This window comes from Pongo pygmaeus, chromosome 1 (assembly GCF_028885625.2).
Source record: "Pongo pygmaeus isolate AG05252 chromosome 1, NHGRI_mPonPyg2-v2.0_pri, whole genome shotgun sequence".
NCBI classification, from domain to species: domain Eukaryota; kingdom Metazoa; phylum Chordata; class Mammalia; order Primates; family Hominidae; genus Pongo; species Pongo pygmaeus.
This window is the reverse complement of record NC_072373.2, coordinates 32,975,141-32,989,469: the sequence shown is the minus strand read 5'-3', so window position 1 is coordinate 32,989,469 and position 14,329 is coordinate 32,975,141. Positions and strand designations below refer to the sequence as shown.

The 14,329-nt window shown below is 35.8% G+C and overlaps 1 protein-coding gene across 1 annotated transcript in view; it reads right to left on the bottom strand.

Annotated features, from left to right (window-relative positions):
* The window catches only part of USH2A (usherin), a 793,063-nt gene extending 779,142 nt beyond the window's left edge, over positions 1-13,921 (bottom strand). Inside the window, exons 1-2 of the mRNA XM_054484303.2 lie at positions 13,233-13,921; positions 9,909-10,074 (exon numbers count right to left, since the gene is read on the bottom strand). Of these exons, the coding sequence (XP_054340278.1) occupies positions 9,909-10,074; positions 13,233-13,717 (651 nt within the window). The 5' untranslated portion in view covers positions 13,718-13,921. The remainder of the gene's footprint in view (positions 1-9,908; positions 10,075-13,232) is intronic.
* Positions 13,922-14,329: the final 408 nt, after the last annotated feature.

The following is a 14,329-nucleotide window of genomic DNA, read 5'->3' as shown; positions in this document are numbered from 1 at the left end:
ATGGACAGAAGATACATTCTTACACTGAAGTTCTTAGTAATTTCAGCATATGATCTTTTTTCTTTCATTTGTTAAGTTGAGAGTGTTTACCTTTTCACTTAAAAGAGGGACTTTATGGCTTCTTGGCATAGCCAAATTGCCAGCATTACTATTATTACACTTTGGGGCCATTAAGAAGTGAAATACAGTTTCCTCGAACACAAGTGACAACTGTGATACAGCAACAGCTGATCTGATTACTAAGAGAGCTACTATGTGACTGAAGGGCTAGGAGCATAGACAATAAGGAGAAGCTGCTGGACAAAGGGATGCTTCACCTCCCAGGCAGGAGGTACGGTGACCACCTGACATGTCATCACACTACACAGAATAGCACCCAATTTAAAACTTATGAATTGTTTACTTCTGAAATTTTCCATTTGATATTTTCAGACTGTGTTCAACTGTGGGTAACAAACAACAGAAAGCAAAGCCAAGGATAACAGAGTACTGCTGTATACTAATTAATAACAGCTACTAAATAGATTTGATTAGAAGCAGGTGAAACAATCGCCACAAAAAGAATAAAATACCAGAAATACAGTTAACCAGGGAGGGTAAATATCTGTACAATGAGAACTGCAAAGCACTGCTCAAATAAATCAGAGATGACACAAACAAATATCATTGGTTTGTGTGACATTCCACGCTCATGAATAGGAAGGACCAATATCGTTAAAATGGCCATACTGCCCAAAGCAATTTACAGATTCAATGCTATTTCTATCAAACAAACAATGACATTCTTGGAATAACTAGAAAAACATATTTTAAAATTCATATAAAACCAAAAATGAGCCCAAATAGACAGAGAATCCTACACAAAAATAACAAACCTGGAGGCATCACATTACTTGACTGCAAACTATACTACAAGGCTACAGTAACCAAAACAGCATGAATCTGGTACAAAAACAGACACATAGACCAAAGAAAAAGAGTAGAGAGCCCAGAAATAAGGCCACCACACCTACCACCATCTGAACTTTGAGAAAGCTGACAAAAACAAGCAATGGGGAAAGGACTCCCTATTCAATAAATGTTGGTATAACTGGCTAGCCATTTGCAGAAGACTGAAACTGGACCCCTTTCTTATACCATATATAAAAATCAACTCAAGTTGGAATAAAGACTTAAATGTAAAACCCAAAACTAAAAGCCTGAAAGACAATCTAGGCAATAGCATTCTGGACATAGGAAATAGGAACAGGCAAAGATTTCATGACAAAGATGCCAAAAGCAATGACAAATGGGATCAAATTAAAGAGCTTCTGCACAATAAAATGAACTATCAATGGAGTGAACAGATAAGCTATAAAATGAGAGAAAAGTTTTGCAAACTATACATCTGACAAAGGTCTGATACTTGGCCTCTATAACAAACTTCAACAAATCTACAAGAAAAAAACAAACAACCCTATTAAAAAGTGGGCAAAGGACATAAACAGACCATTTTCAAAAGAAGACACACTTGTGGCCAACAAGCATATGATCACTGATCATTGGAGAAATGTCAATCAAAACCACAGTGAAAGATACCATCTCACATCTGTCAGAATGTCTGAATGTCTATTATTAAAAAGTCAAGAAACAACAGTGCTAGTGAGGTTGCAGAGAAAAAGGAATGCTTAATACGCTGATGTTGGGAGTGTAAATTACTTCAACCATTATGGCAAACAGTGTGACAATTTCTCAAAGACCAAAAAAACAGAACTACCATTATACCCAGCAATTCCATTCCTGGGTATATACCCAAAGGAATCTGAGTCATTCTATCATAAAGACACATGCACACGTATGTTTGTTGCAGCACTGTTCACAATAGCAAAGATATGGAACCAACCTAAATGCTCATCAATGGTAGACTGATATTTTCTTTTGTTACACCCTTTTTAAATCCATCGGGGCAGGAAGAAAGAAAGAAATAATGCCTGCGCCCCACCTAGACCAATGAAGACATAAAGGGATATGGGCATCAGAATATTTTTTAAAGTTTCTCAATAATGCTAATAATTTCTATAGTTGAGAATTATTACCCTAAACTGGAATCTAATTCATATGTGCTCCATATCCAAAAACTGATTCTCTTCCAGTTTTTCTATTTGAGAAAAAGAAATCACTGTACCTGCAATTATATAAGCCAGAAAGCTGAGATTCATCAACTCCCTTTCCCTTAAATTACACATTCCTTCATCAACAAGCCCTTTAATTTAATTCTTAAACTCCTCTCAAAGCTGACCACTCATTTGCATATTCACTATTGTCTTCATGATGTAAGTAACACTTATATCTGACTTGGTCCATGAAAATATCATAACAACCCTTCACACTTGTCTTCAAGCAAACCATTCTCCTTCACTGCAGCCAAAGTGGTCTTTAGGAAAAGGTCATCTGTGCATGTCATACGTTTTCCTTCCTTACCTTCATCCCCCATCTCCTGTCCTTCACATAAAACATTTCAATAGAGTCCCATTTAAAAAAAAAACCCTAACATATCCAGTGATTCTCTTTAACACATAGCCTCTTCCTACTGTTCTGTCCTCATTTCACACCATGTCCCACTTCGCCAGCGACACTCTAACCACTTTGGTTTTTTAGTCTATGTAACATATTTCTTTTTATACAAAGGCATTAACACTATTTGCTATGCATTTATGGAATGTTCTTATCAATTCTCTTGGATCCTATGCATTCTTTTGAATAAATCTTACTATCAGTTGAACTGTGTCCCATCAAATTCATGCTGAAGCCCTAACCCTATGTGCCTGTGACTCTGACCTTATTTGGGTAGTGTCTTTTTGGATGTAATTGAGTTAAGATGAGCCCTACTGAATTAGGAAGAATCCTAATCCAGTGCGACTGATGTCCTTATAAGAAGAGAAGACACACTCGATCAGAGGAGAGGACCATATGATAATGGAGGCAGAGGCTGGAGTGATGTAGCTACAAGCTAAGGATCGTCAAGGATTGCTGCCAGCTCTGTTTCTCATGCGGTGGGTGGTGGCTACACTGGGCACTCCTCTTTCCCTTTCTGGGTTCCCGGTCTCGCTGTGGGCAGACAAATCCCAGGAGGTGGCACAATCACATACTCTGGTGTCTGTGCAAACATCAGATGCTGGAAGAGGCAAGGAAGGATTCTAGAGGTTTCAGAAAGAGCATGGCCCTTCTAACACCTTGCCTTCAGCCTTCTAGCCTCCAGAAGTCTTCAACAATGAATTAACTATTGTGTAAAGCCACCAGTTTGTGATAATTTTTTAGTACAGGCCTAGAAAACTAATATACATATTCAGTAACATTTACTCAAGGAAGCCTTTCTTGACTTCAGTGGTTTGACCAAATCATTCTTCATATGATCATGTAGCACTTAGCACAATTATAATTTTGCTTTTATTGGTGTAATTATTTGATTGCTTATCCTCTAAATAGACTGTAAACTCCATCATAGCAGGAAGTTATAGGCTATAAAGTGTTTTAGCAGACATTATTTTCTTTACATGTTCAAATTTATGGTGTAAGCTAAATAGGTCAAGTTTGTTTGTTTCCAATTTGTAATGGGTATCCTAACATTTTGAGGAGTTCCATAGTTTTCCCAGGGTTGCACAATTTTTTACTAAATGGTTAAGGATTAAAGTCTTGCCTTCTGCTTAAATATTGCATTTTAAAATCACATGCAGAAAACGTACAGAGAATAATTACTTTTTTACTTGGATGGTTTTACCTCTTCCATAATAAAGTAGGAAGTGCTTACTTCTTTGTATTTTATCGTAATAAGGGTTGATTCTATATGGCATGAGTCAGGTGATCAGGCTGGCTTAAGGGAAATATTCTTTCTTTAAGCCATTGTAGTCTATCGCAACTGCCATAAAACATGGAAATATGAGCAGAACTATACAAAATTACATTCTGTTGTACATTTAAATTGCTTGTATCAATGAGGGGTATAGTTAAAAAATATATTGACTTTAATTATTTGTATAAATCATGTAAATATCTGAAGCATTGTAAATATTTATATTACAAATGTGTGCAAATATGTATAAATATACAAAATTACATTTACATTATAAATATATATTTTCAGTTCTTTTGGGTTTCTGTGCCTTTTTTTTTGGTTTGGAGAATTTTAAAAACTATTATTTAGATCTGCTCAGTGACCCATGTTCATGGCAAGTTATTATTTTTAGTTTAAGGTCAGAGAAACTTGAGACTATAAATGTAGGCAGGTAGTTTAAATTTCCTAAGGCTAATTTTTTAAAATCTCTGTAATGGAGATAATATAAGTCAATGGCATAGAACTATTATTAACACTGTATTAAACATGTTACAAGCATGTCACTATTTCATTGTATAACTGTAAGTATGTAACATGTTTAATATAGTGCACATAAATCAGTGATTAATAGCAGCTATGATAATTTGTAACTGATTGTTCTGAAAAGCTTCATTATATTCTATTGATCTTAATTTATTTTGAATAACCCAAAACTATTCAACTAACCCAGCTGGCTAGCTATAAAGAGAACGCTTTGCACAAAGAAACATTTAGCACACATATGCATGCATACTTACACACACATACACACACACACACAGAGTCAGAGCTAAATGCAATGATATATTAAAGAAATAATATGGATTGAGATTCTCTTAGAGTGGGAGTGGGGCTGGGATGGTATTCCTACGACAATTCTATGCCATACAGCTTACTGAACTGAATGAGGAGGCTTCCATAAGGTGACATGGATGTTTTATGTTCCCTCAATCAATAGGAACATGGAAACACCTTTATAAAGTGTGCACATGGGCATACAGTTCAGAGATTAATTGAGAGACTTGGTTTATCTATTCTAACAAATGTTGGTTAAATTGCATTTTCTTTTCCTCCAGAACTATCAATAGTTTTCCTTTCTTAGATTGAATACATAAATCAAAACAGCATACTTCATGAACTATTATTATGAAACTCCTATCCTTCATCTATTGATTCCTAAAACTTTATTTACCCATGCATTTTTTTCTTCATTGTATCATATTAGAACTGCTCTTTTTCACACTATTGTAGCTAGAGTCATCTATGGCTCTTGAATTGTCAATGTATCAAGAAGCCCTCAAAATAGCATAGAAAATGTGAACCAGCCCAGTGCCAAATCACTTCTTGGTTCCACAGCCGTAGTATTTCATCAGCTTCAAATTGTAGTAATTGTTTTACTGCAATTCTGCATAATTACTAGAAGGATGACTATACTGATGATTCTTTGATGCTATTTGCGCTATAAAATGTGTGGAACTGCTTAAGGCAAAATATATTGTCAAAGAAAACCCTAAAGTTTTACTTTTAAATGAAATGCTACTACACACATATACTTATTTCCAAATTGTTTTACCTACCAATCCATAACAAAATGCTAAAGTAAATTTTTTAACATATTTCAAAACTTTTATAAGACTAACCAAAGGAAATCTTATAACTACAGCATGTGCTGATTTAATATGAAAACTAAGCTTTAAAAATTTTGCTAATATGATCAGTGTTCCCCATATGATAATAAAAAGTATGAATTGTTTTTCTCTAGTTTTAGTATAAAAAATGACATAATGAATTTTAGCTTGATATAATTTGAAATATCCAATATATTAAACCCAAAAGTAAAATTTCAATTCGCAATCCTGTCAGATTCAAGTCCATACATGAATATTAATTTAAACACTAATCATTTTCCAACAGGTTGACACTTTAAAATGCTAGTTTTGGAATAAAAGCTGTGAGATTCATTACCATAGCAATATTGAGCATTTTGTTTGTTTGTTTGTTTAGGAAATTCGATTTCCAATTTTGGTATGTCTGGATTTCCTGACATCATTTCCCCCAGAGATTTAATTATTTAAAATCATTTTTTTTCTGATTTTGGTAAATTAGAATTCTGATTTTACCGATGGGAAGCTGATACAAGTGAACTGTCTGAGATAAAGCATAAGTTGAGCTCTGCTAATTAATTTTACGCCACCAGGTATAAGCTAACCAGTAAAAAAATCACTATAAGCAATGAAGTAAAATTCTGGTTTCTGAGCCATTCCACGAATAGAGTTGTATGTTTTATTTTTTCACGTGCACAGAAACACACACACTATATAAATTCATCAATTTGCATCAATTTGGAAAATGGGTGAAAATACACATATACATAAAGTGCAGGTTTGTAGTTTGAAACTTGACTAAATAATATTATTAATCATTTGTTCTGTCCTATGCCCAGCATGATAAAAGTCCCTAATCCCCAAATTAAATGGAGTTTAGATGCATTATATAAACATGCAACAGTAAGTTACATTTTATACTAAAAGATTTTTTCTGCAAAGGTTCTTGCAGTTATACAATGGAATAGTAACAATCTACATTTCTCTGTATTTTGTCCATAAAATCTAGCAAAAAAAAGTTTTTATGTAAAATGCCAGGCAGCATGGGAGAAGAGAAAAAAAGGTTAATGGGGCTGGCTCTGTCACTTACTATCTAAATAACCCTACACAACTCAACAGCTTGCCATACTTTAATGACTTGTGCTACACCCCACCCTCCACTTACTTTTTTATGAAGAATTCAAAAGGCCCTCATTTTGTTCATCTAGTTCAATCTTCTTATGTAAACAGGAAAACTGAGTCAAATGACTCAGTGTGAGACGTCAAGGCAGGCAGGGTATAGGTGTGAGCCACTGTGCCCAGCTTCCATTACTTCTTATAACAACGTTTAAGCAGTTAGTACATTCCTTATTAAACAACTATCATATGGATTCCTATAAATTTTATTCTTAAGACTACAGAGTAGCATAACCTAAATCAGATTTCCCAACTCCTAATCTCCTGCCCTTCCTGTTACTTTTTTTTTTTTTTTTTTTTTTTTTGAGACAGGATCTTGCTCTTTCGCCCAGGCTGGAATGCGGTGGCATGATCGTGGGTCACTGAAGACTTGACTTCCAGGCTTAGGTGATCTTTCCACTTTAGCCCCAACCTCCTGAGTAGCTGGGTCTACAGACACGCACCATCACACCTGGCTAATTTTTTTTAGGGTGTTTTTTTGTAGAGATGAGGTTTTGCCATGTTGCCCAGGCTGGCCTCAAACTCCTGGTTCGAGCTATCCATTCACTTCTACTTTCCAAAATGCTGGGATTACAGGCATGAACCACTGTGCCTGGCCTCCATTATTTCTTTTAACAACTTTTGAGTAATTAGTACATTCCTTTTTCAAAATCTAGGCTGGGCACTGTGGCTCACGCCTGTAATCCCAACACTTTGGGAAGCCAAGGCAGGTGGATCACCTGAGGTCAGGAGTTCGAGACCAGCCTGGCCAACAATGGTGAAACCCCTTCAGTACTAAAAGTACAAAAAATTAGCCAGTGTGGTGGTAGGCACCTGTAATCTCAGCTACTTGGGAGGCTGAGGCAGGATAATCTCTTGAACTCAGGAGACGGAGGTTGCAGTGAGCCAATATCATGCCATTGCACTCCAGCCTGGACAACAAGGGAGAAACTCTGTCCCCCAAAAAACTATCTATAATATGGATTTTTATAAATTTCATAATACCTTAAACATATTCAGACTGTTGTCCAATATAAAGGAACCTTATATAGATCTCCATTTTAGAGTAAATAATTGCTCTTTAATTTTCATTTGAATGAATCCAGATTCCCATAATGCTGGATACCCCTCAAATATTTAATAAGTGCCAGATGATTAAATGACAGATCTGAATGGTTTTCTAACATTTTCTAACTGTCTAGTTCTGTAGTTTTAATATAAAATGTGGAATAGTTTAAAACTTATGCAAAAAAATAAATAAAAGAGTGTACAAATCGAAAAGGACAAGTTTTCTCTTGATAGTCAAACAGTTATGAAATAAAGCAGTCTCATTAAATCATAAGTACTTTAACCTTTTCTTGAAAGAAGAGAAAGATTTAAAGATTTATGAAGAAATTTTGCCTAAACTAGGAAATGACTCATATTTGACATGTATTGAAATGATAATGCTGATTTCAGTAGGCACTCTAAGAGCATTTTATTCCCAAGAGAGTAATTCAGTCATGGTTACCTCTCTGCATTTAGATTTTAAGCTTTCTTTGTAAAGCTTTTAATGTACTACTGCCTGCCAAAACATGGCATAGTTTCATAGATAACACAAAATAAAGGCAAGTAAAGAGAATTTTTTTTGTCATTGTTGATACAAAAATATGCAACAAACATATCTATTTGGCATCTTCCGCAAAGATGGCATTGTCTTTAAAAGTTTATATTTCTGCGTTTTTAATATTAAAACCCAATTCTGTAGGACTGGTCAGTGGGCAGAATGGAGACTTCAAGACAATGGAAACTTCAAGACTAGGACAAATTGGTCTTCTATCTGTTAACTACTGAACACATGGAGAATAAGCATTGAGAATCTGAAACCATCATGTCCTATGGACAAGGCTTGACATCAGACATAACGTTCCCTTTGTGTATCATTTCAACCCTAGTTTTGTATGAAAACTCTGACCCCTGCCAATCACATTTGCTAAACTCGTATCTTAGTATCTGAAAGCCAAAACAATTATCAAGACCCTCTGAGGACGCACACTCATTATCTGCTTCACAATTAAAAAAAAAAAAGTGAGAAATCAAAGATAATTTTTATAAAATGAACAAGGGTGTAAATGTCCTCTAATTCAAATGAGGTTCACATGAGCCACAGGATGGATGCTCATATGAGAGCTCATACTGGAAACTGTGGTACCCAGCACCCCAAGTTACATGATTTGGCTCTGTGTCCCTGCCCAAACCTCATGTCCAGTTGTAATCCCCAGTGTTGGTGGTGGGGCCTGATGGGAGGTGATTGGAATATGGAGGCGTTTTCTCATCAGTACTTTAACACCATCCACCTAGTGCTAGTCTCCTGATAGAATTCTCATGAGATCTGGTTGTTTAAAAGTCTGAAGTACCTCCCCTTCTCTCTCTTCCTCCCTATTCTGGCCACATGAAGTGCTTGCTCAGCCTTTGTCTGCTGCCATGATTGTAAGTTTTCTAAGGTCTCCCCAGAAGCTGAGCAGATGCCAGAATCACGCTTCCTATAGCCCACAGAACCATGAGCCAATTGAACCTCTTTTCTTTATAATAAATTACCCAGTCTCCGGTATTTTTTATAGCAGTGCAACAATGAACTAATACACCTGGTTTGAAAGGCAGGTGTGGCTTTAACCGTATTGGGCCATTCCAGTGCCCTGAAAAAACAAAAGGATGAACTGTGCCTCTCTTCTGGAGACTGAAAATACCAGACGTGTCACAGCTCTCTCAGCCTTCAGCAGCTTCTAAGGCTCATACAAACTGTGGTTGACAACTAAAATAATAACATAACACCTTTCGAGTGCCTCAAGTGTAAAGTTCATTAGTTCTAAGGTCACCATTTTAATGCAACAGACAAATTTTACTCACATCATCAGTTGCTATCTGAGAAAGACAGATGTAAAAATCAAGCTGGGGTATTAATACATCCATGACTAGTAAAATTAGTACCAGACATCAAATGAGCCCTTACATGTTTTTAAACAAAACAGAATATACGAACCCAATAAAACAAAAATTTTCTGAGGATATTATAATTACAGATAGCATTGTCTTTAAGTTTCTGTGAGGGCTTTTACAGCAATTTTGGGGGAGGAAATGCTAGTATATCAAGAGATACATCATTATGTCATTTAAATATTTTTCTTCTTTAGTTATCATTTATACACACCTGAAATCTAAAAGATACTGCTGCAGATTTTGTGAGTAGATGCCATTTAAAAGAGAAAGGAAGACAAATCCTTGTGTTTAACCAAATTTTAAATATTTTTTATTTTACTCACCTGCACACTAAGATGAATCCATTTCTTCACAAGAATTCTCCCCAGTGTCATTACTTTTATTGGAGGTTGCAAACCATTTACTGTGCGATAATAAAACATGGTCTCTTTCTCAGATATTGTAAGTTTGAACACAATCCGCCCATCTACTGTCTTTTCTATAACACACCTTAGGAAGCAACCAGAAAAGAGAGAAAAGGTCATCATCCAACCAAAAAGACATGCTAAGGTATTGTGCAGTTACAGTGGTGTTAAAATGACCTCAAACTTTGCTCAAAATGGTGTACTATGAATAAGTGCCTGAATGTCATTATATTCAATGCAAGCTTTATTCCAATGAAGAAGCCCCTTTATTTCAATAAAAAATAGAATTCTTATTTACAATATATTCCCCAGAGCCTCAGCACCCTTCATGAGAGATTCATGATGGAAACTAAAGTGGCTGAATCATTCTGCAAAACTAACATTCAGGTTATTGGCTCATTAGTTCTCCTGCTATTTCTTTTAGAGGAAGTGGTGCAACACACTACAGGCCGCTTGAGTATTGAGTCATCAGTGCAAAAATTTTTTTTAACGTAAAGCAAATGTAGTGTCCATGGAAGGCTCTAAATTGGTAGCCCTGAAGTCAGAATCACTCTATTTAATTCCCATGGTGAAATGAAGAATGGACAGCTATAGTCTCTACTCACCCCATCATCAACTGGCCCAAAGCCAAAGCCAGTGTCTGTAAGATGACTGGCTACCTCTCCATGACCATACAGTCCAACTGAGGCACTGAGATCATGTTAAATATCTGAGGTGAAAGGTCATTCAGCCTTCTAGAACACAGTGAAATAAGATTTTGAAAAAGTAGAAGAGTTTTCAGAAAACTTCCAGGTCTTGTGTCCGGGCAGTTGTCAAATTATTTTAAGTTATCTCTATCCATATTAGACTGACACACCTTTCAGACCTTGAGTTCTCTTCTTCACCTGGTTACCTCCTACTTAGCTTTGGCATCTGAATGATTATGCTTGGTCCTGGCACCCTTCTTCCTGCTCAGGGTTGGTTGAGGGGTCTCACTTTGTGCTCACTTAACACACTGTGCTGCCTAGGTAATAGCACTCATCCATCTGTACACTCCATTAGATCATTTAGATCATGAGTATTCTGAGGATACACACACAAACACCTAGGATACAGTAGTCTCTCAAAAAATGATGAGTTTGTGATCAAATTTGGTAGGAAGTATCAGAGAGGCAAACGTATATAATTGAGCCAATCAAGAATTACAGCTAAAGATGATTTAAAGCTTTCCTTAAAGGGCACATTTTTCACACATAATTTCTTCTCACTTGCATCTATTTTTTCCTGAGTTGGGGGGTAAGAATAAGATTGTAGAACACTAATAGTCCCTCATTTACTGTCACAATTTTACTGTATTTTGTATGTATATTTGGTATTAAGTTATGAGTGCAAGTATATTTTTAATTTAGGCAAATAGATTTAGATGACATAAAGGTTTTATATAAGTAGAAATAAAAGTTTTATATAAATTCTACTGCAAATTATATTTTTAACCCTTCAGTAGTTGAATATTTCTAATTTACTGAAGTGAATTTGTTTTTATCCCTACCCATCAGGTCTTAACCTGAAAAGAGTTTGCCCCTATTCATTTTTCTTCCATTTAAATCTACGAGTGAGAATTCAACCATTACTCAAGAATGTATTTACCAAATGCAGACTTATTTCCCCAAGCTTACTGAAAATGCATTTCTTAATGTGTTATTGATTATCTTCCTTGCTATTTTGTTTGCTTGTAAACATGCTAGCTTTGGTAGATAATAAATGTGAGAGGAAGGCAGGTAGCAAAATATTTAGGAACTGGATTTATTCTGCTCCTGAATAAGCAATAATTGGATAATCCATGTTTTGTTTGTTTTACTTATCTAATGCAAACACCCTGAAATTCCCCCAATTCCCAAAGGTATTTTAATTTTGAAAATGGAAATGACCTTGATACAAGGAACTCTCAAAACCATTAACCATGTTCTTCCAACCCTGTAAATACTTCTCTGTCTTATTTATACAAAATGATGTCAATAGAAGATGAATTTGGTACAGATATGTCCCTACAAGCTCAGAAGGATATTTTATCTTAGCCCTATTTGTCAAAAGACAATGTTTTAAGACTCTTCGGATACTAATTATATAAACTGAGTAGCTTGAATTTACTAGAATTTCAAACAGTAAGAAAACAAGGTTTTCTTTGAGGAGAGATGTAGAAATGGGAATGGTTTGTGATTAATGTTGTGATTAATCCAAATTTAAAACAAAATGAAGACATGCCAACTTTCACTTGGCAAATTGAAACTAAACACCAAAGACATTTAAGTCCTATTTGCTTATGAGATTGTAATACTTTTCTGGTTTGTTTCACAAGTTTTTAGATATCCAGCCAACACTGTCACACACAGAAAATGTCACATGAGAAAGGGCCAAAGGCCCTCTAGGAAGACAAAAGATAAGCAAAAATTCCTCAAAACTGTCCTATATATTAAAATATCCAAGTTGGTGATAAATATTTAGGAGAAACTCATTAGATATCAGCTTGAGAAAAGATTACAGAATGAAAAACTGGTGATTAAATAACAAAAAATGGCAGTAATAAGACCCAGACTCATTGAAGGCATTTCTCTGGGATGAACAGCATGAAAGCTTTTGAGAATCTCTCACACTTACCTACATATTTCCTAACTAATTGGAAAATGAAAATACCACAAGATAAAGAACTAAAAGCTATATCTTTTTAGAGATGGAGGGTTATTTATATATTCAATTTATATTACTGAACATCTTCCATGAGTCAAACAAAGAGCTCTTCTTGGGGAAACGAGGATGAAGAAAACAGTCCCAAGGCCTGAGAGAACTATCTGCCTAATGAAAATGTTATACCCTAGTGAGGAAATGTTGATTATATAAACCCAGATCAAGACTTTGAAAATATTAATTATTTGTATTGCGAGTTTCCATGCCTTAAAACTCACTCTGAGTCTTCTGTAGGCTTTGAAGGCTAAGACCAAAGGTCGCGCTAAGCTATAGAAAATAAATGATTCCTGCGTAAACACATTTGCCTTCAATAAACTATTTTAACATTTTTTTTTCATGGTCCATTTCATCCATAGAAGAGAAAAAAATTTTAATTGGGGAAACAACTGGAAGAGTTAGTCTTCAATACCATGAATTCTATATTGTTAGCCTTCACTTCCGGTTTGGAATTCAGGCTGTAATGATCTTCACTACTACTGGTTTTCGGGACCTAGGAAAGCTTATACCCACACTGCTACTTACATTACACCTTGTTGCTCAGGTTTCAACCATACAGCTAAAGTAAATGATGCCATCAGCCTTGGAGAAGGAGGAGAAGAAAAGCAGTTCTTGTGATTTCCAAAAATAAAACTTGTAGAATTGCTATGGGAGTTAGGTTGCAGATCATTCTTGTCTGGTGTGATGCAGCTACTGAGGCCTGCTGAGAAAAGGGCAGTGTAGGTAGGGTGTGAAGATCTGTATGGGCAATCCTGAATACAAAACCGCTGGGTACAGAACTGAATACTTTCAGCAGCAGCAGAGCTATGACAAAAAGTGCTTCGGTCTGGGAATCCACATACTGCTTGGGTTGGCACGATGGAAACATTCTTGAAAGCTCCCACGTTCTCCAGCCTTGGGAAAAGACCTCGTGACTCAGCCAAGGATATTGAAGCAAAACAGGCAAAGATCAACATTTCAATGACCTGAAACAAGAAGCCAGAGCCCAATGAAAGAACCGGGCAATTCATGTTTACAAAAAAGCATTCTCCTCTTGATAAAGCATTTCTAAATAAATAATCAGGCCCACGCCACTTGCCAGCAATACTTTAAAGCAGGGTACTTTAAGTGATGTTGCGATACTCCATTTTCTGGAAACTGCAGACACGTTCTCAGAGCAAGGTAATACCAACGATGTTCTTAGCAATGGCGAATACATGAGTAGCAGCTGGTATCTGGGAATCAAAAACACAGAGCGTCAAGGGAAAGCTGCTGCATCTTTAAAACTGAAGCTCATCCCAGGCCTGAGGACTTTGAGCTCCTAGAAGCAACACTACTGAACTTCTCAAAAAACATTTTGAAGCACAGTGCTCAGAGGAAAATACTCATTCTTTTGGTAAATCTCTTGATTGCATTGGTCAAATCAAGACCTTTATAAGTCCACAGGACAACCAGTAATATTTATAACCAGTTATACATATATATATAATATATGTGTGTGTTTTATATATATATATAATTATTAATAATATATTACACATACAATAATTTTATGTTGTTACTTCACCCCAGGGAATTAGCAATGGCATTACCAGCTCTACTTAACAAGGAAAAGAATCTTGTAGATTTTCTTTACACATGCA